At 41.5% G+C, this 21,179-nt stretch overlaps 1 protein-coding gene across 1 annotated transcript; it reads right to left on the minus strand.

Moving 5' to 3' along the window:
* Positions 1-1,898: 1,898 nt before the first annotated feature.
* LOC133835490 (uncharacterized) lies at positions 1,899-6,863 on the minus strand. The gene has a single exon (XM_062265446.1). The coding sequence runs from the start codon at positions 6,861-6,863 to the stop codon at positions 1,899-1,901; it is 4,965 nt and encodes a 1,654-aa protein (XP_062121430.1).
* Positions 6,864-21,179: the final 14,316 nt, after the last annotated feature.

Consider the following 21,179-nt stretch of genomic DNA (forward strand, 5'->3'; position numbering starts at 1 on the left):
TTAACACCAATCTAATACTAAATACACATACAATATTGCAATATTGTAAAATTATGCGACCGATTTGTTATCAAGCATCGATATATCGCGTAAAATCGATGTCGATAAAACCATCGTAAAATATACCTACAACATCAATGTATCGTTGCACGATCTATCGATGCTTTCAGCAGCATTATTGCGTACACAATGGCGACACAGAAAGCTAATACTCTGCCCCAGCACAAAGTTAAAATGTCATTATGTTCACACGTAGACACGCACTTATCTTAAGATCCCATTGCAATGCCCAAAATCGAAATATCTTTCAAATCAAACATTAGCCCTGAAAATTGCGTTCTTTTCGTTTTTACTTTTACCGCAAAAAACTGTTACTAGCAGCAATAAACAACAATGTAATAATTTGTACATCAAGTCCAAGTAAACCAGAAAAGGCTCAGAACGCCATTAGTTAATACATTTTTGAACATAACGGACAATTGCAAATATGTATGTACATGTATACGTACACGTGCATTCACATGCATGCATAAATACACACACATGTATCTATGTGTGTAAAAACGCATTATTGTTGCATTAAAGCGGCTAATAATTATTACCATTTATTAAAATTGCTTCTCGAATATCTTATAAGATTCTTTTCCGACCACAATCAACAACTGTTAAGAATATTTAGTTGATCTAGTTGGTCAACCAAATGAGGCATGCTGCAGCAGCCGTTTGTCGCCATAATAACTTTGACAAGGGCGGAAGTGGGCGTGGCAAAAATTTGAAACCAATTTGATCTGAATTATTGTATATAACATTAAAAAAAAATGTATGAGTCCCGACCGGGACTCGACCCGGCGCCCTACCAATTGTTGGGCTTGTACACTACCAGCACACACAATATAGGCGAGCATGTAGATATATAGACATATGTATATTTCCCTTGCTCTTACTTCGCTCTGCTTACTTTTCTTTTCCCCAGAATGGCATTGAAATTGGAACAAACAAAAGAAATACACAATTTATAACGCTGTTGACAGTTAAACCAAAGTTTTTTAGAGATACTACTTAGTTAGCTTAGAATGTACAATGCTTAGCATGTGTGTGCTTGTCAAAAGATAGCTTAGGTGTCCCGTATGAATAACTCATCCATAAGTTCGGCCAGGAATCGGGATTCAACCACTTCCCAATTGTTGGCACCGGATCCGTGCCTTGGTTGGTGTGCCGTTGCTCGTACTTCGAGCAATCCACTACTCGAAAACAACAACTTGTAGTGGATCAATATTTGCTGAAATCTTTATTATTTTCATTATATTTCGTACATTTCATTGTAATTTCATATTTTTACTTACATTCGTGCTCTGCGCACACCTTCAAATCCCTATTTTATTGTTAACAATTATTTGCCTCTGCTTGGGCTCAAATACAAACTCAAAGTAAATCACGCTTCCGAAATTTGCAGCTGCATTGCTACTTCTAGCGAACGTAACAGTGAAATTCCAATGCGCAAAAGAGAATCACCGATTACAAATGCTCAGTAGGAAATGCGCTGGCAAAGCCCCAGTAGAAAATCTAATTTGGCTAGCTTTACGGCGGGGCGAGTCACAATACCTTCTGGAGTGCGCACTACGGCACTCCGTACCTGACCGTCTCTCGATCGGTGAACATCTACCACAACTCCTTTGGGCCAGCTGTTTCGTTTGCCATTCTCATCTGCGATAACAACAATGTCATTCACGGCGATCGAATCTGGCGGCGGTTGGAACCATTTGGTACGGCGCGTAAGCGTTGGCAGATATTCTCGAATCCATCTTTTCAAGAACTGATCGGCTAACTGGCTCGAAATTCTGAATCCTTTGGCAAGCTTGTCACCGTTATGGATTTTGCTGTCTCGTTCACGAATTCCACTAGAGTGGCCCAAGAGGAAATGGTTCGGTGTAAGCGCTTCTGAGTCTGCCGATTCCAGTGGTACATATACCCTCCACATCAGCCAACGCAGCACGAAGCACTTCTTCTCGCAATCCACCAGGCGGCAAGATCTCCGTTAGAAGGGACTTTGTTGAGCGTACCAATCTTTCCCATGCACCGCCCATGTGCGGTGAGCCTGGCGGAATGAACATGAACTCCATTTCTGGGTATTTGGTCTCCACATCCCTGGTCGATATACGCTCCACTTCATCTTTTAACACTCTACTCGCACCTCGGAAGTTAGTCCCATTATCGGACATCATTCGTCGCGGGCAACCACGTCTCGCTATAAATGCCTTTATAATACAAAGAAAAGAGTCGGTTGACAGTGACGTTGCGATATCCAGGTGTACGGCACGAATTGTGAGGCATGTGAACAGAACACCCCAGCGCTTCTCGTGCCGTCGTTCAACGATGATGTCGATGGGCCGAAAGTAATCCACTCCTGTATAGGTGAACGGCGCCATGTGGTGCGCCAAACGCTCGCGCGGTAGACTTCCCATTTCTGGAGGCCTAGGACGCGCGCGCCTCATCCGGCATGCTGGACAAGTTTGAGAAACCTCTCTCACCAAGGCTCTCAGACCAAATATCAGGAACTTTTGCAGTAGTTCATTGACCACGATCTCGTCGTACAGATGATGATACCGGCGATGATACGACTCAACCAGCAGAAATGTAAATCGATGTCTTCTTGGTAGGATTATGGGTCGCTTTAGGTTTACTTCGACTCCTTCTATTAGGTCGATTCTTCCCTTGACGCGCAGTATGCTCACTTCGTCCAAGTACGGAGAGCATTTGAATAGCTTGCTCTTCCGATCCATAATACTGCTTCCCGTTTTCAAGCATTTCATCTCGCTGAAATACTCGGTTTCCTGGCACACTCGTATTAGAATGATATCCATCTCTATTGGCCGTTCAAGTAATAATAACTTCTTTAATTCCGATCCCATGCTCTTCTTGACAATAGATCGCAAGAAATTCAATACTCGCAACTGTGCGGCTCTTAATCTCTCCAGTTTGCTGAATCTTTCTGGGTCTGGTGAGATACAGCTCAAAGGTGACATGGCTTCCAATTGCTCTTCGACGTGTTGCAGAATAGTATGGCTATGTTGGCTCGCATGAATGTTCATCTGCGGCCACTGAGAGTCATCCGAATATAGAAATTGAGGCCCTCTGAACCACCTATTCGCTTCGTTAATGACAGGCGTTCTTGTCCATTTGGTACCATCGTCGGCCACATTTTGCGCTGACGGGACCCATCTCCAGTTACTCACATCTGATCCTTCTAAGATTTCGCCAATGCGGAGTGCAACAAATTGGTGATATTTACGAACTTCCGATCGTATCCAGAATAGAACGTCTCTAGAGTCTGTCCAGAACACTTTCTTGTCAACGTGTACTGACATTTCAGACTCGATGCATCTGGCCAACCTCAGCCTCAAAACAGCAGCCATGAGTTCCATGCGAGGTATCGAAATTGGTTTCAATGGAGCAACTCTTGTTTTCGACGCTACAAGACTGCAATGAACTTGATCGTCTACTTCAGCTCGGATGTATACGACGGCAGCGTATGCATTAACACTTGCGTCTACAAATGTATGCATTTCCAGACATCTAGCTGCACTAACTCCTTTCAAACATCGGGCTATACGCAGATTGTTTAACGTTGGCACCAAATCCAACCAACGATGCCAGTCTGCCTCGTCTTCTTCTTTAAGCGGCTCATCCCATCCGACTCCACTCCTCCATATATTTTGCAGAATGATTCTTGCGCGTATGTTGAAAAATCCAACAATTCCAAGGGGGTCGAATATGGTCATAATCATGCTCAGGACGCGGCGTTTAGTTGGCCGACCATCCAGAGCCTTTGCGATCGTATCTGGCTTCACCATAAACGTTAGACAATCTGCTCCAGGTTGCCACCACATGCCCAGAACGTTTTCCGGACCAACGTCTGGGTAACAAATTGGCTTGTCCAACATGTCATATCTATTCTCAAGAGCACAGACCACTGTTTGAGAATTGGATGTCCAGTGTCGCATGTCAAATCCTCCATCAGCATGAATTAGTTTTTCAGCCTGGGCCAGCTTTGTCATCTCAGCTACTGAGTCCACAGACTGAAGCCAGTCATCGACGAAAGTGTTGCCGCAAATGGCTTTTACGGCCTCGGGATATTCAGCTTCATATCGTTGAGCATTGCGTTTCAAAACGTAACTCGCCAAGAAAGGTGAACACGATGCTCCAAAAGTCATAACTTGCATGACGTATACCTCCGGTGGCCGTTGCGAGTTTCCATCACGCCAGAGGAATCTCTGAGCTGCCTGATCCTCTGGTCGCACCCTCACTTGGTGGAACATTTCGCGTATGTCTCCCGAAATAGCAATTGGGCGTTCTCTGAAGCGTATTAGAATGCCCATCAATGATGCAAGTGTGTCAGGACCTTTTAGCAGGAAGTCGTTTAGAGACACTCCTTGGATCTTCGCTGCGGCGTCCCACACTAAACGTGTCTTCTTCTTGTTAGGGTTGGTGACGGTAAAGATAGGAAGAAACCATGTTATATCTTTACGCGCCAACTCACTATCATCCAGGCGTCTGATGTAACGATTTTCCTTATAGTTTTTCATCGTCGTTAGCATGAAGTTGCGTAACTGCGGATCTTTCGACATTTTCGATTCAAGACATTTTAGTCGCTTAAGACACATTTCATAGGAGTCAGGCAAGACCACTTTGTCGAATCTCCACAGTAATCCAGTTTGCCACCTTTTCTCGTCTGCCAAGAACGTTGTCGTTGCTTCCATGATTTGCATCGATCGCTCATCGTCTTTGGATCGTAATGGATTGATCGTAGCGACAATTCCCAGAGATTCCAAAGAAAAGTACTCTTTCAATGCAACATCCAAACTGCCAGTCTCACTACATTGGCAAATATGTAGCAGGCGTGGAATCGATGAGTATTCCTTTGCTGAGCGGCCGTAAACAGCCCAGCCAAGCCTGCAACGTGCTGCAATAACATCGTCGTCTTCACTTTCATGCAACTCCAGCGGAATAGTCCATTTAATGTTGTCGAGTCCAATGATGATTCGTGCTCGTACTTTGGAATAGGGATCTATAGGCAACGTACAGAGGTGACTCCGAGACTCTAATAATTGCTGGTCGAGGCTTTGCTCTGGTAGGTCGAGATCAGACACTGTTCGCACACTTTTCAGAGTGTATCGCTGCGATTCCATACTCGTAGCTGATACAGTGATGTCCAACGATTGCGAATTGTTTTCAACCTTAGAAACATCACCTGTCCATTTCAGGCACAATTGAGTTGCCGGTCCTTCTAGCTCGAGCTCGTCAGACAAGGATCTTTCAATTAAAGAACAAGCAGCTCCTTCATCGACCAAAGCAAATGTTTTCACAGATTTGGTTTTGTCGTGGATCGTTATCGGGATATAACGAAAGAGAGGGCTACTCGCAGTCTTTCCATGAAACATGATTGAAGACTCCTCCTTGTTGGCAGATCGAGGCACTGTTTGCCCAGTCAACTTCCTGCCATCATTGCCTGCGGCGGTATGCAGCAGTACGTGGTGAATTGATTTACATCCATCGACGCCGCAGGTTTCTTTAGCTTTGCAGTTTCGTACAAGATGCCGCCAGAAACAACAGAAACATAGCCGTTTCGATTTCACAAACTCCCAGCGCTGTTTAACGTTCAATGCTCGAAAGTCGACACATTCCGACAATCGGTGCGTGCCTCCACATTTTGGGCATGTAGTCTTCTCTGATTCTCCATGATGCTGTCGCTGTTGGGTCTCGTCATTGTTGTCGGTAACACTGTGTACAAACAACCTTTCTTTTGAAGCTTTGGCTGAGGTCGTTCGTCCGACATCATACGGAGTTACCATACTGGCACACATTGCCACATTGAAAAGCCAATTGTCGAATGTGGCCATGTTGACGCTTTGATTTGCCAATCGGTGTCGACCCCAGTCCAACTTCATACTGCTCGGCATCTTTGCGACCAATTCGTTCAACAAGACAGGATCATGCAAAAAGGCATGAAGACCCAATGCAGACATAGTTGCGCAGTAATTTTGGACAGCAAGGGCTAGTCGAATGATGGAGTCCAAATTATCTGCCTTTATCGCTGGCTCGTCTCTCAGTTTTCCTTGTAACGCGGCGTGTACTATTTCTGGTCGGCCATACAGCATTCTCAATGTTCCAATTGCAAACGGCACTGTATCTGGCACCATCAATTTTCCGCGTACCGCTTCCAGTGCCTGGCCCTTAAGACACTTCTGTAAGCGTATAAGATTTTCCTCGATACTGAATCCACATCTTTCCGTCGACTGCTCATAATTGCTAATGAACAGCAGCCATTCGTCAGGCTTTCCAGTGAAAGTAGGTAGATCTCGGCTGATGACATGTCGTGCACTGATTTGAGCGGCTGTCAAAGGCCCACTCCTAGCCAATGTATTGGCAGCGTGCATGTCGTTAGGTTGTTGAAGATTACTGGGCAATCCCATTGATCCCGGCTGTGGCAATCCATTGATTATACCACCCATCGCTGCTGCAGTGTTCGCTTGATATGGCATTGTCAATTCTCCACGAGATGAATCCATATGGAGCTTGTTGACCACCGTGCCATATCCCGAACTATCAAAATACATTTGTGTGTTTGCCGGTTTATGCTGGATAGGAGTTGATGAACTCGACGATGTGCTGATTCCATATGACGAAGATGAGCGGCCTATATTCGCTGCTCCATTGCGCTCAAAACCCGCGACAGCTGCCTGCACATTAACGGCTTCATGTAAACCATCGGCAGGTCCAATTGGATCTTGAGGAGCAGCTCCATCTAATTGCTGACCATCACTCGTCATCTCTTTTCCAGGCACGTGTTCCTCCCGATTTGTCATAGTCGTGGTTGAGGTTATGTCACGACTCCAAATTGCAAACCTTCAAAGTGCTCCACACACAATATGTGTATCTCCAAAAACTGATGTTATTCCAGATTCAGACTGATATTCCAAAATAGGACTGAATATTCGAGTCTTAGCAAGAATATTTCAGAATGTTGGCACCGGATCCGTGCCTTGGTTGGTGTGCCGTTGCTCGTACTTCGAGCAATCCACTACTCGAAAACAACAACTTGTAGTGGATCAATATTTGCTGAAATCTTTATTATTTTCATTATATTTCGTACATTTCATTGTAATTTCATATTTTTACTTACATTCGTGCTCTGCGCACACCTTCAAATCCCTATTTTATTGTTAACAATTATTTGCCTCTGCTTGGGCTCAAATACAAATTCAAAGTAAATCACGCTGCCGAAATTTGCAGCTGCATTGCTACTTCTAGCGAACGTAACGGTGAAATTCCAATGCGCAAAAGAGAATCACCGATTACAAATGCCCAGTAGGAAATGCGCTGGCAAAGCCCCAGTAGAAAATTTAGTTCGCCCGCCAACACCAATTGTGTTTCGTGTCATGCTAAGGCCGTGACTGCAAGAATTTCCTGGAGATCGCTAGATGAATCTTCTTGTAGAAAGCTTCTTGCAATGAGTCTGGTGTACGCGCCCTCTAAGCGCAACGCGTAATTTCCCTAACGCCTACTTTCTCGAACATGTGCAATTTTGTGTATCATACGTCATTTGTTTTGTGAGTGCCGTACAAGAATGTTGATTTTTTCCTACGCGTCTTTTATAAAACAATCAGATGTAAGTTTATATTTTTTAACTCTACTTCTAATAGTCTATTCTTATGTAAGTAAAGAATACTATTTGCATTTGCCAGCAGCCTGTGAACATTGTGGGAGTGACCAGCCAGCAGCCTCTGGACATTGTGACCAGCCAGCAGCCTGTGAACATTGCGGAACAGACCAGCCAGCAGCCTCTGAACATTGAACTAGAAGTGCGCCAAGAAATGGGGCGAATTCAAAACAAACTGGGCCATGTACTCGCCATACTGAGCCAAATTGCCAATATTGTTGTACCGGCAAAAACAGTTCCCCTTGCGATCGGAGGAGGACATCGCCGTACTCAATACGAAAATAGAGGAATCTCCACTAAAGTATGTGGCGATGTTCAGGAGGATGCTCTGCCCAGATGGTATACTAAAAAACTTGGAGCGGATCTTCTACAAGGATGTGCTTATGGGGATGAACTACGCCAGTACTGCAAAGATGAAGGCATTCAACAAGTACCGCCATTTGAACAATGCCATGTTTGAAGCTCTCAAGACTGACAACTATAGCTTTGAGGACCACAAAAAAGCTGTGCGAGAGGCGTTTTTCAAATTTAAAAATAGAAATTACAAGGCCAATTAGAAAAATTAGAAAATAATAATAATATAATTGTTTAGTAATAAGTTTAACTAATTAGAGAACATAACTATAGTTTTAAGTACTCAATGTTTTAGTTTTAATAAATTTAATTTGAATTATAATAAACATTTTATTTACTGCATATATTTTTGAGCGTATTTTTATTTTGCATATTCCGAACTACGCACGAGAATCTAAGCACAGATTTTCTGCTAGAGCTGGATCACATATTTTCTACGAGAAACGTCGAGTATAAATTCTGCCAGCGCAGCCAAGGAAATTTAAATTTCCCTTTGGCAGAATTTATACTCGACGTTTCTTGTAGAAAATCAGTTCCGCATATACGGCAAACTGAAAGGATAAATTCTTTTCTCATCTTGTGTCTACACAAGACGCGACTGGAAGAAAACTTGTATATTGTCTACTACTAAAACACAATTGGGCGGTCGATTCACATGCAACCGTCCGCCAACTAATTCTGCGAAAAAATACTCTTTAAGGGTTGCGCGTAAGAAGCCGCTGCTTTTGAAAGTAAGTGTTGAAAAGCTCTTAACTTTTGCTGTCAAAATGAGGATCAAGCCGAACAACTATTGAGATTTTCTGACGAAACCAAAATAATGCTGAACTACAATGATGGACCAACTGGAGTATGGCGCAATCCGTTTACAGCTTTAGATCAGTGCAACATCATTCCGACAGTAATATTTGGCAAATTGTCGGTGATGGTTTGGGGATACATTAGCAGCAAGGTATTGGGAGAGCTTGCGTTTATTGAAAACACAATGAATGCTGAGCAATATCTCTCCATTCTCAAAACAAATTTGGGGCAAAGTGCGGACAAATTTGGCTTTATTTTTGATAATAAGCCTACATTTAAATTTTATCAGGACAATGACCGTAAGCATAACGAGCTCACTGTGCGCACATGGCTTCTTTATAATTGTCAAAATGTCACAGATACACCTTCTCAGAGGCCCGACCTGAACCCTATTGAAGATTTGTGAGTTTATTACAAAATACTAAAAATATACCAAATGGCATATGTGGTATATTGGTGTAGAACCGCATTCAAAATATACCTTAGACGGCACAATATACCAGATTGTCAGCCAAAGCAACTAAGACCCCTAGTAAGTAGGCGTTTTTGCCCGTACAAAAGTATTTCTTTAATAACTTCCAAAATTTTTATCTGATCGCAACCAAATTCTCAGGAATCATAGCTACTATAGTTATTATTGTATATACCGAAACTCCCAACTCTAGCTTTTAGCTTACGCTTGTTATTCGAATTTTTTGATTTGCAGGGGCGGAAGTGGGCGTGGCACAAATTTGAAACAAACTCGATCTGCGTGCAAACATAACAAATGCTGTCGAAAAAAATGTTTATGTTTTTTTCACTGTAAAGACGGTCGGGTCGCACAAATTCTGTCAGAGAATTGCCCATATTACATACATTTATTTAATGTGCATGAAACTTAGTTTATAATTTTATTTTTTTAATTATATAAGTTATTAAAGTCATCAGCTCCAGTGTTGTGATTTCGCTGTCCGCTGGGAATCCTGGGAGATGAAATATGTTGGAGGAAACTATTCCCCTTTAATCACTGGCCTTGTGGCTCTGGAAGTTTCCAATAAAAAATATATTAAGTCGATGTAACAAGTGCCGAAGCGTTTATTCGTACGCTGTGGCTGCTTGGTAGCTCTAAACTAAAACTTATAAAATAAACCTCTACAACTAAAGCTAAGCATCGCGAGTGGAAAAGTACTGGCTACAAATCCGTCGCTGCTTGCTAAGGATAACGGTGCACAATCATTGCGGCACATGAGACTTATCCGCGCGGGTCGCTTAATAAGTTGCCGGCCCGCGCATGCGAGGGCTGCTTAATTAATGTTGGGAAGTGTTGCTTCTTAACTACTCCCCTCTCAAGTTCGTGGCCGGCCTCGGTGACGTCGAGTTGGGCGATGGCTCTTTTTAGCTTCAAAGAGGCACGTCTTCTATGGCTGCATTGGTGAACGATGATTGATGCGCAACTTTTGGCGATCCTCCTGCCTCGACTTTATCTTTGAGTTGGCGTGTGAAGTTTTATGTTCTGCTCGCTCAATCGATGTATTGATGAGAGACTCAGGATCTGATCATGCCCAGTGATGTTGAGAGGTGGGAATGTGGCGACGCTCGTACATTTGCCCACGACCGCGTTGTGGTTCAAGTACCTCGTATTGTTGATCACTGCTACATGCTCGAACGTGATGAGGTGCGTTCCCTCCAACATTACCGTGGGCCCCTCGACCACAGTGACTTGGGCGCGTTGCTCATTGATGACGATAGTTCCTTCGTTTATCAGCGCGACTGGCAGCAGGTGGCTCGGTTGAGTGCGGCAATTGGCTAGGCCTCCAGCATGCATCTCTCGGGCGCAGCTTTCTCGTTTTGGCTTTTTGTAGAAAGTGGCGTAACTGGTGAGCTCGCTAACTGCGAATATTCCATCGTCGCACTCCGCAATGATGTCATCTTGGATTTGTAGGACTGTGTGATTGTGCGATACTGAGAGAATTACGGTTTTCTTACATATTTGCTTAATTCTAGGCTACTCGACTAACATAAGAATTTCATTTTCTGATTGTAATACTTTGATTTTATAAACTTCCATTAAATTAACTACGGGGACTTCTGTGAGCTGATTATCAAATATTGACTTCAAATCATTGGTTTCGACAATTGTAGGATTTATAATATCTGACTTTGCAAGAGTGATTGTTAGTATCAAATTCTGAATTTCTGTAATTAACATGCTTTTCCGAGTCATAAGCGTTTCAAATAAATGTGGGGTGTCTTAGAGATCACCCTTTTTCGCTTGTATTATTTTGTTTACTGTATCTGTGAGTTTATTAATCTGTTTTGAGTTTCTGTAATAATTTTTAGTGCTGTGCCAAGAAAGTCCAATATTCTGGCCATTCTATGGTGAACTGTTAGGGCGGACAAAACATGTTTCTATGTGCTCTACATCTATGTCTAACAGTTTTCGCATATGCGAGTGGGGAAAAAACAACTTGCGCTGTTGTTAACAAGGTCAACAGGGTAAGAATTATCATGGTGGACCTGTAAGATACATTCTTGTTAGATTTATTGGTTGGTTACTTGATGATAACTACCTAAGGTTGTCTTTATGGACCACCCTCCCTTTAATCAGCACCGTTGTTCCCAAGTCGGCTTGTATCTTCTCTTCGGAACATAAAGGTGATAGTTTGTTACCTAGTCTCTTGTTGTTCTTGATATAGACTGTTTCGCCCACATCAAAAACCCTATTTTGTCTGTCCGGGTTGCACCTGCGTAGTTGGTCTTGTTGTGCTTTTACTATCTTGTTTCTGATAGTTTGGCAAACCTCGTCCGAGGCTGTGTGGATAACATCCAGTGGCCTTTGCCCTGTTACGGAATGCACGCTCCTGTTATATTCAATAACAGCTCTGAGAATTGCTTGTGTTGTGTCGCAGATCTGTTTATCGATTTTAAGACATCTCGCAATCTCGATTAACGTACTATGGAAGCGTTCCACTTGCCCGTTGGAGCAGCTGTGAAGCGGAGGCGCGTTGACCAAATCAATGTTGAATTGATTTTTTAGTAGCGAGGTGATTGTTTCTGAGCTGAAAGATGCCTCATTGTCACAATAAATGGTTTTTGTATTTGGGAAGAGGTTAACCGCTTGCAGTATGGGGCTAATTATGTCCGTTATTGACATGGATACTATCGGTTGTACAATCGCAAACTTTGAAAACTTGTCGATGCAAGTTAGGAATAATTTTTTATCGGTTGAGAATATGTCGATATGAAGTATCTCGCCTGTGTGAGTTGGGGTAGGCGTTTCACCAAGTTCTTGTTTTTTCGGGCGCCTGTCGTATTTTCCTTTCATACATACTTTGCAATTTATTACTATTTCGTTGGCTATCTTGACCATTTTTGGAAAGTAGTAATCCCGCTTAACCTGTTTGACGTTTTCTGGAGCTGCTCTATGAGCTCGATTGTGTTCGGTACTTAGGATTTCTCTTTGCTCATCTTTGTTGGTGATATCTGACACAATCGTTTTGCAGTGCCGAAACTTGGTCGACGGAAATAGTGTGCTCAACTTGTGTTGCACAGCGGCCAACGTTGGTAGGTCGCAATGAATCGCGTCAACCACCTCAGGATTGACGGCATTTCTCAATGTTTCGGTTAGATTGCATTTGTCCGTGAAATGTATTATGTGGCGAATTTTGCTGCCAAACATAATGATTTTTTGGTGCAGCGCATAGCGCGCCTCTTCTAGGACCATTTGGTTCCTGAAGCCGTTTATAGGTTGGTCAATCGTTTGGATTGTGAAAGTAAGTGACTCTTCACTATGAATCGTAGCTACGTCAGATTGGGGTTTACTTCGCAGAACATTTATGTTCTGACGCGATAGTGCGTCGGCTACGTGATTGTTATTCCCTGGTTTATAGAAGATTTTTGCATTATGCTCTTCTATAAACGCTTTCCATCTCTTGATTTTTGCGTTGGTGTTTTTTCAGACACCGCAAAGGTAAGTGGTTGATGGTCAGTGTAGATGCGGAGCTCTCTGGTACCATACAGATAATTCTGCAATTTACCGAGTGACCACACGATTGCTAAAAGCTCCCTTTCATTGGTGGCGTAATGAGTCTCACACTGTTTTAACGTGCGAGAGATCATTGTTATTGGCCTACCTTCTTGGGACAACACTGCACCAATGCCATTTGCAGAAGCGTCAGTGGTCAGATCGAAAGGTTTTTTGAAGTCAGGATACATTAGTATGACATCTTCTGATGCTAAAATGTTCCTTAGCCGTTCGAACGCATCGCGTTGCGTGTCGTTGAACTCTATCGGGATTTTCCTTGACGTGTGTTTGCTGACAGAACCATTTTCACCTTTTAATATATTGGTTAATGGTCTAGCTATTGAGGCGAAGTCTTTTACGAATACTCTATAATAGCTAGCTAGGCCTAGGAACGATCTTAGCGCATATAGGTTCGTTGGTTCGACGTACTCTTGGATTGCTTTGACCTTTTCAGGGTCCGTTTTGGCACCGTCTCTGGTTACGACAAAGCCGAGGTATTCGACGCTGTTTTTGAAAAACTGAGTTTTTTCTTTGGCTACTCTCATGTTGGCCTCTAGTAGGCGTTGTAGTACTATGTCAATGTGTCGAACATGGTCCTGTTTATTTTCTGAAAATATTATTACATCATCAACGTAGACGTAACAACATTTCCCTATTTGCTCTCTTAGGACGTCATCAATTGCTTTTTGAAAAATGCTCCCGGCATTCTTCAATCCAAAGGGCAATCGGCAGAATTCGTATTTTCCACCGTTCACAGAGAACGATGTTTTTTCTCGATCTTTTTCTGCTAGGTATATCTGATGATACCCAGACTTTAAGTCGAGAGTTGTGAAAAATTTTGCTTTACCCAGATTCGCTAGAATCATTGGGATACTCGGCATTGGGTAGCGGTCGGCAACAGTTCGATCGTTTAACTTCCTAAAGTCAATTACGAGTCGTTTGTTTTTGTTGCCCTCGGCATCGAACCCTTTCTTGTCGACAACCCAAGCTGGGCTGTTGTACGCGGATCTTGACGGTCTAATGATACCGCCTTCCAGCAGTTGTGAGATTTCGTTGTTAACGAAATCCGACACACCATTCGGATATGGGTACAGTTTTGAATATATTGGTTCATCATCTTCGGTACGAATTGTGGCAATGACAGACGTATTGAACGGCAATGCCTCGTTAGAGGTCGAAAATGCCTTTATTCTTTTTGCTATCATTCGCCTGAACTCTTCTTTTACATTTCCGGGTACTATTTTATCACTGACTTTAGTGAAATTTACATTATCACATAAGTGAAATTTCAGTGGCTCATTCTTGTCTCGGTAGCTTAACCCTCTAAGCCCCAAGAGTGCCTTGAGGCACTCATTTACATTGCGTTATTGTGGAAAGTGGCATTAGAGGGTTAAGCAATTGTTCTTCAAATTTAGTGTTGCCCCAGCCTGCGCTAGCAGATCGAAACCTATGATGGCGTCAAATGCGTCGAGAGTATCTAAAATGAAGAATGTTGCGTTCTGTCCAAGAATTTTCAGTGAACACTTTTTACTTATTTCACTGGATCCATGTATGGAATTTACAGTGAATGGGGTGCCGACCGTAGTTACGCTCTTTAACTCCTTTACGGGTCTCACGTAATTCTTTACCGCCCCGTGTCTATCAGAATTTTAGTTTTCTGCTAGCCAACTGTCGTTCAATGAACGGCAGTTGGGAGCGTCCCTTAAAAAATTGAGCATGTCGCTTGTATCGACTGACTCGACATCGCTTTCGATTTCAGCGGCTGCTGTTTCAGCTGTGGCCGCATATTGCTGCTCACTATTGGCGATTTGTTGAGTTATATTATCAACTCGTTGACGCCTTTGACCAGACACCCGTTCTGACGAGTTGAGTCTTTTGTGTGTGCCACTTACATTTGCAGCACTTTGGGTTTTGCCCCAATTGGTTGGCTGCCGATAGTGTGACATTGAAGGATCAATATCCATAGGTTGAGACTGAGACGTTTGGCCGTTTTTGTCTTTGTTATTTGTGTCTTGTTTTCCTATGTAGTGGGGGTTCTTTCCTTGGCCTTTGTTAGGCTTTGGTTGCTGACGATTTCCCTGCTTACTGATTTCATTGGTGTGACTCCTGTCTGCAATTGTCTTCGCATAAGAGGCAGCAAACATGCTTCTTTCTAAGCTATTTTCAGCTTCACGAGCCAAGGCCAATGCCGATGGCAAATCTTTTGGCTGAGCCGGCAATACGAACACTTTCAAAGATTTCTTTAGACCTGACATGAATGCGTGTAAAGCATCGCTTCTGACCTCATTGTTGAGAATCTTGGCAGCTTGCTCATCGTGTGTCATCACAATCTTGTTGGTGACCAATGTGAGCTTTCTTTCGACCTCATCATAATATTCCATTAGGCCTAGGTCGCCCTGCCTAACCATCTCTAACTGTTGTCTGAGTACGCGTAGAGACGTTTTGTCTGCGTACGTGCAGTCTAATCGTGCGATGATCGCATCGATATTTAAAACTGTATTGTGGGATGTCAGGACTGACCTGGCCGCTCCACACACTTTGTTACGTAGGATTGCAACGGCCTCGTAATGGGCCTCGCTACCCTTGTAGGGTCTGAAAATTTCGTATGCGTCCAGGGCAGCTTGCCTCCAGGACACATACTCATCTTGTACCCCTTCAAATGATGGTACAGATTTCACTATGTCAAGTCTCACATCGCACTTGACATTTGTGTCTATCGTCACTTTTTCGTATGTTACGATATTTGGTGCCACTATTTGCAGCGCATCTACTTGTGACCTGACTGCGTTCAGCTCTTCAGCAAACTGCTGCCTTAAGCGCAGTTCTTGCTCAGCGAGCGCAGCACTAACAGTGCCATTCACAAGTGCTTGTATTTGTTCGGGATTCATTTCCGTTTCGTTGCTCACTATTGAATGTGGACAAAAGCCTATTTCTTCACTGTCGTCACTGTCAATTTCTTTTTTTAATTTCTCTATATGCCCAACTCATGGGCATACGTTTGGATCTATTAACACAGAGGCACTAGTTGTACAGTGGTCAGCAACAGAAAAATATTCACAAGTAATTTTACTTGTATGAGTGCTTTTAGTTAACCGATTAACTCGAAAAGAAATTAACCACAGAACTTATTTCACAGTCACTTGCAAATTTTTGGTACTTTAGTATTATATCTTTTATTGGTGCTCGATTTGAAGTAAATTAAGTTGATAATCACTCACTTACATGCTTCTTTGGGGGTTTTCTGGTTCTTAAAATATTATCCGTTGGGCGCCAGTTATTAAAGTCATCAGCTCCAGTGTTGTGATTTCGCTGTCCGCTGGGAATCCTGGGAGATGAAATATGTTGGAGGAAACTATTCCCCTTTAATCACTGGCCTTGTGGCTCTGTGAAGTTTCCAATAAAAAAATATATTAAGTCGATGTAACAAGTGCCGAAGCGTTTATTCGTACGCTGTGGCTGCTTGGTAGCTCTAAACTAAAACTTATAAAATAAACCTCTACAACTAAAGCTAAGCATCGCGAGTGGAAAAGTACTGGCTACAAATCCGTCGCTGCTTGCTAAGGATAACGGTGCACAATCATTGCGGCACATGAGACTTATCCGCGCGGGTCGCTTAATAAGTTGCCGGCCCGCGCATGCGAGGGCTGCTTAATTAATGTTGGGAAGTGTTGCTTCTTAACTTATATATAAACATTACGGATAGCTTCTATAACAATTTGTTGACACGTTGGACATTTTGTTTCACCACTGTCAGGATCGTTAGGATCATCGTTCTGTTCTTAATTATGAGCCAGAATTTGATCCCAACATGCTGCACAAATATTCACATGATTACATGGGCGCAATAAAACCGATTTTGGTTCGATTGCAGGGTGTAATATGCACATATGTCATACATATCGGGTGTACACTGTGATTACCATTTGTATCGAGTGTACACTGTGTTTGGCACTTATGTGGCGGCAACACTTTGTGCAGCCACATACAATTCATAATAAACAATAACAAAATCAAGTGAGCGCGTAACATGATCCGCCGCTTGTGCGAATTCGGCTAAGTCAGCATATGCACGCTGACCGCCAGTGCCCTATGCATAAGTGCATAATACACTCTCTCACTCTAAAGAATTTATGTAAGACAAAGCATGCTTGTCCATTGACGTATAAGTATATACATATAAGTAATATATAATGCAGCCGCGCAGCTGCCGGCTGAACCGGCAGCGCAGTGCGCGCTGAACTTATGTACTTAGGGTAAGAGAGCATTTTACTTACAAATAAAGAACATTGATAAAACTGATTCAAGATTGCACTGACGTGCATGCGTTTTTAATAACAAGTGAAATACACCAATTACAAGATACCACGATTGGATATCAGTGACCTGATATAACATGGCGACCGTGACAGCGGTCTTGGATTAAGACAGCAGCGACATCTGCAACAACAACAGAGGCATCTGCAACAGGAACAGAAAGTTGGCAACAACAAAGGCAACATTGGCAAACTGAAAAACTGAAAAGAAAACTGATGAACAACAAAGGAAATAAAATCTGAGTGAGTAAGAGTTGAGTAATGGGCAAGCAGCGCGGTGGTTTAAACCACAAGATTAATAAAAGAATAGCCAAGCTAAAGTGGCTAATCTATAAACAATCGCCACCGCCTGCATGGTCAACAGCACAGAAACTACAAACTGAGCTGGACCACCTCATAGAGACTCTAAGGGTTAAAAAGCCTCTCACTCAAACTCTCACTCTGACAATAACAACCAAATAAGAAATTTAATGAAAACCATTCCCGCCCACATACCAGCAGTTGTGCCAAACGTTCAAAAAGATGTCCTGTTGACTGCGAGGGACCGACGTGCAACCAACAACAACAACAACAACGACAACAACAATAGCCTGTGCCAGCCCAGCACCGGCAACGCCACGCGCATCACGCTGGCCAACAACAATCAAATAGAAGAAACAAAAAGCAAATGAAGAAATCAACAAGCAAATAGGAAGCAGAAAGCCTGTGCCAACCCAGCACCGGCAACGCCACGCACGTCAAGCTGGCCAAGGAACCGGCAGTGCCACAGAGGGCATAGAAGCTGGCAGCACTACAAAGAGTGCAGGAATCAACGAATGCTGAATATAGAATATAATATAATATAATTAATTAATATAAAACAATTGTATAATCGTGCGAAACACCTTTTTGCTCGATAGTAGTGCAGCCCGTATAGCTGTACGAAAAATTAGGTAGGAAATTGTTAAACATAACTAAATGAGAATTTTCAAATGTAACAATAGCATTCAGAAACAGAATTTTTATTAAAGACAAAATTCTTAAGAAAAATTAATGTCTATAGAGACAAATAGAATAAGTAAATATTCTGAAGAAGACCCATATAAAAACATAGTTGAATTAAAAGAAATTAATCCAACTAATATGGGGTTAGTAGACGTTAAGACAGTGGATTCCACTGCTAACGTAATTAATAAAGTCGAACCAAATAACATAGATTTGGAATTCGTCAATATTATGCTATTAATAATTGTAATAATAATGTGTGCCAATTGCTTTTATAGATTGTATAAATTGCATAATAAATGTTTAAAAAAAAGATATGCGAGCCAAGCAAATGACTTGGACAGAATTTAAAAAAAAAAGCAAGGCACATATTATAACTATAAATGAAGTTAAATATAATGAAATATAATTAAGCGAACGAACAAAAATGAAGAAAATCGTAGAATGATTAATGATTATTAATAAAGAAAAATGAATTGAAAAATTGAATTATATATATATATCTGATCAAGAAAAATAATCTCACTAGAGCAAAACACACAATCTTAATAGGTAGTATTTTGAAATATGAGCCGGAGTTTTTAAGAGACTCTCGGCCATATGTACAGACACTCTCGTGTCAATTGATGAAGTAAAATAAAAATACTCCAAAAAAAAAGCTATGAGTAAATTAGCAAATAGAAGTTTAAAGAAAGTCTTGTTAAGAGACCCAGACTTAATCAAAAGAGTTAATTTCATCGTGTCATATAGTCCCACGTATATATGTAATTTCGAAAGTATATATATAAGGACATATGACCTAGATTTTTCCCCATTTATTGGCCTATCTAATAAAGGAAAGGCTCAATTATTAAAGTTAATACCTGGCATAGAAATTATGACGGTATTTAACGAGAAATCTGAGGAAATTAACTACGAGGTATTCAAATACTAAACCTCGTATAGGAACCACTTACTAGCCCATATTATGGAATGGTCAGAACTTTCTGAACGAATCCATAATATAAAAATCAGATTTGAAAAAGCATACAAATGCTTAACTCAGAATAGACCAACTCACAGAGACACAGTAGATAGACACGCAATAACCCTAATCGACTGCTTTAATGAAGCACGAATATTAATCTATAATCATAAAGACGTATTAACCGATCAACATTGGTCAGAAACGTCAAGGTATTGACAAGATTAAGAAATAATCTCCAAAGTATAAAGGAGAAACATAATCTTAATCTAACTGTGCCGTCTATTCTGAATACACCAGTAAAATTTGAGGCTAGTACAGAGGAAGATATACAAGTCCAAGAACAAGACTTGGCAAATCTTACCATCCCGGCCATTCTAATGTCAACTGTAGATTCTGATTCTGATACACATTCAAGTGTAATAGAAATCAAAACAGTCACAATGGCACAATCCAATATCGAATTCATTAATACAGCATCAAAGCTTGTACCATTTTCGATGGTAAAGCGGAAAACTTAACAAGTTTTCTTGATGCGTTAAACATTGTAGATGCAATAAAAGGCGAGCACGAACAATTAGCTGTGTCAATAATAAAGACCAAGCTAAAAGGTGTTGCCAGAAATTTAGTCGGAAATGAAACAACTATATCAGAAATCATTTCCGGACTACATAGCAATGTCAAAGGCGAAACTGTAGAAGTATTATCAGCTAAACTGATGAATCTACAGCAACGCAACAAAACTGCTAACCAATACACAGCAGAGGTTGAGCAGATGACAAAAGCTTTAGAAAGTGCGTACATAACGGACGGCCTACCACTTGCGTTAGCCAGAAGTTATTCTACACAGTCTGCAGTTAAGGCAATGACAAAGAATTGCGCAATTGATAAGGTAAAACTTATCATGCAGGCTGGCACCTTCAACACCATGAATGAAGCTGTATCGAAATTTGTAAACAGTTGCACAGAAGCAACTGGACAGCAAAATACAGTCCTTTATTTTAGAAATTCTTCACAGCGTGGTGGAAACCGCGGACGTGGAGGTTTCAGAGGAAACTCGCGTAGTCGTAATTACAATTACAACAACTACAACGGTTCCAATTATAACAATAATGGACGAGGCCAAAATAGAGGAAACTCTAGAGGCCGTGGCAACTCGAATAGAGGCCACAATAATAACAATTCAAACTCTAATGTGAGGGTTGCTCAGAGTAATTCGGGAAACCCTCACCCTTCAGATATTCAAAGCCAATAAATGGCACCATAAAAGCATCAACCTTGATCTGAGTATTTTTGTAAAAATTAATAATCAAAAAACAGGTAAAAAACTTACGCTGTTAATAGACACTGGTGCAGATATATCTATATTGAAAGAAAATATAGATATATTCGATAATGTAAACAAAGAGGTCACTACCCACATATCGGGTATAGGCGAAGGAACAATAATTTCAAAAGGCTTAGCCTTCGTAGAACTCCAAACATCAAATTACATAGTTCCTCATGACTTTCATTTAGTCGATAAAAATTTCCCAATACCTAGTGATGGCATACTAGGCATAGATTTTATAAAAGAATAAAATTGCCAAATAGATTTCAACGAAAGTGGCGACTCCCTATTTCTTCGTCCAAATAACTTAAATTATCCGATTAGACTGGAAATATTCCATACTTGTGTCAATAATGCCACAGTACTTCCAGCTCGGTCCGAAGTCGTCCGTAAAATACAAATTCCTTCAATTACTAATCACATCTTGATACCAAATCAAGAAATTGAAGAAGGAATTTATATCGCAAACACCTTGTCCGATCATAATCATACTTATGTCCGAATTTTAAACACGACAAACTCCAATAGAATCGTTAATTTAAATAAAATCACATATGAAAAATTAGACGATTACGAAATATTAAAGAACTCTAACGAAGATAGAAGCAATTTAGTCATGAAACAGTTAATCAAAAATTTTCCACCATTGTTCAAAAGCCAATTAAAAGACCTTTGCACCAGATATACAGATATATTCGGACTAGAAACCGAATCAA

Source organism: Drosophila sulfurigaster, chromosome 2R, assembly GCF_023558435.1.
Source record: "Drosophila sulfurigaster albostrigata strain 15112-1811.04 chromosome 2R, ASM2355843v2, whole genome shotgun sequence".
Taxonomy (NCBI): Eukaryota; Metazoa; Arthropoda; class Insecta; order Diptera; family Drosophilidae; genus Drosophila; species Drosophila sulfurigaster.

Bases quoted from the DNA above. Each gene is read 5' to 3' on its own strand.
- LOC133835490 (XM_062265446.1), bottom strand. From the start codon at position 6,863: ATGACAAATCGGGAGGAACACGTGCCTGGAAAAGAGATGACGAGTGAT.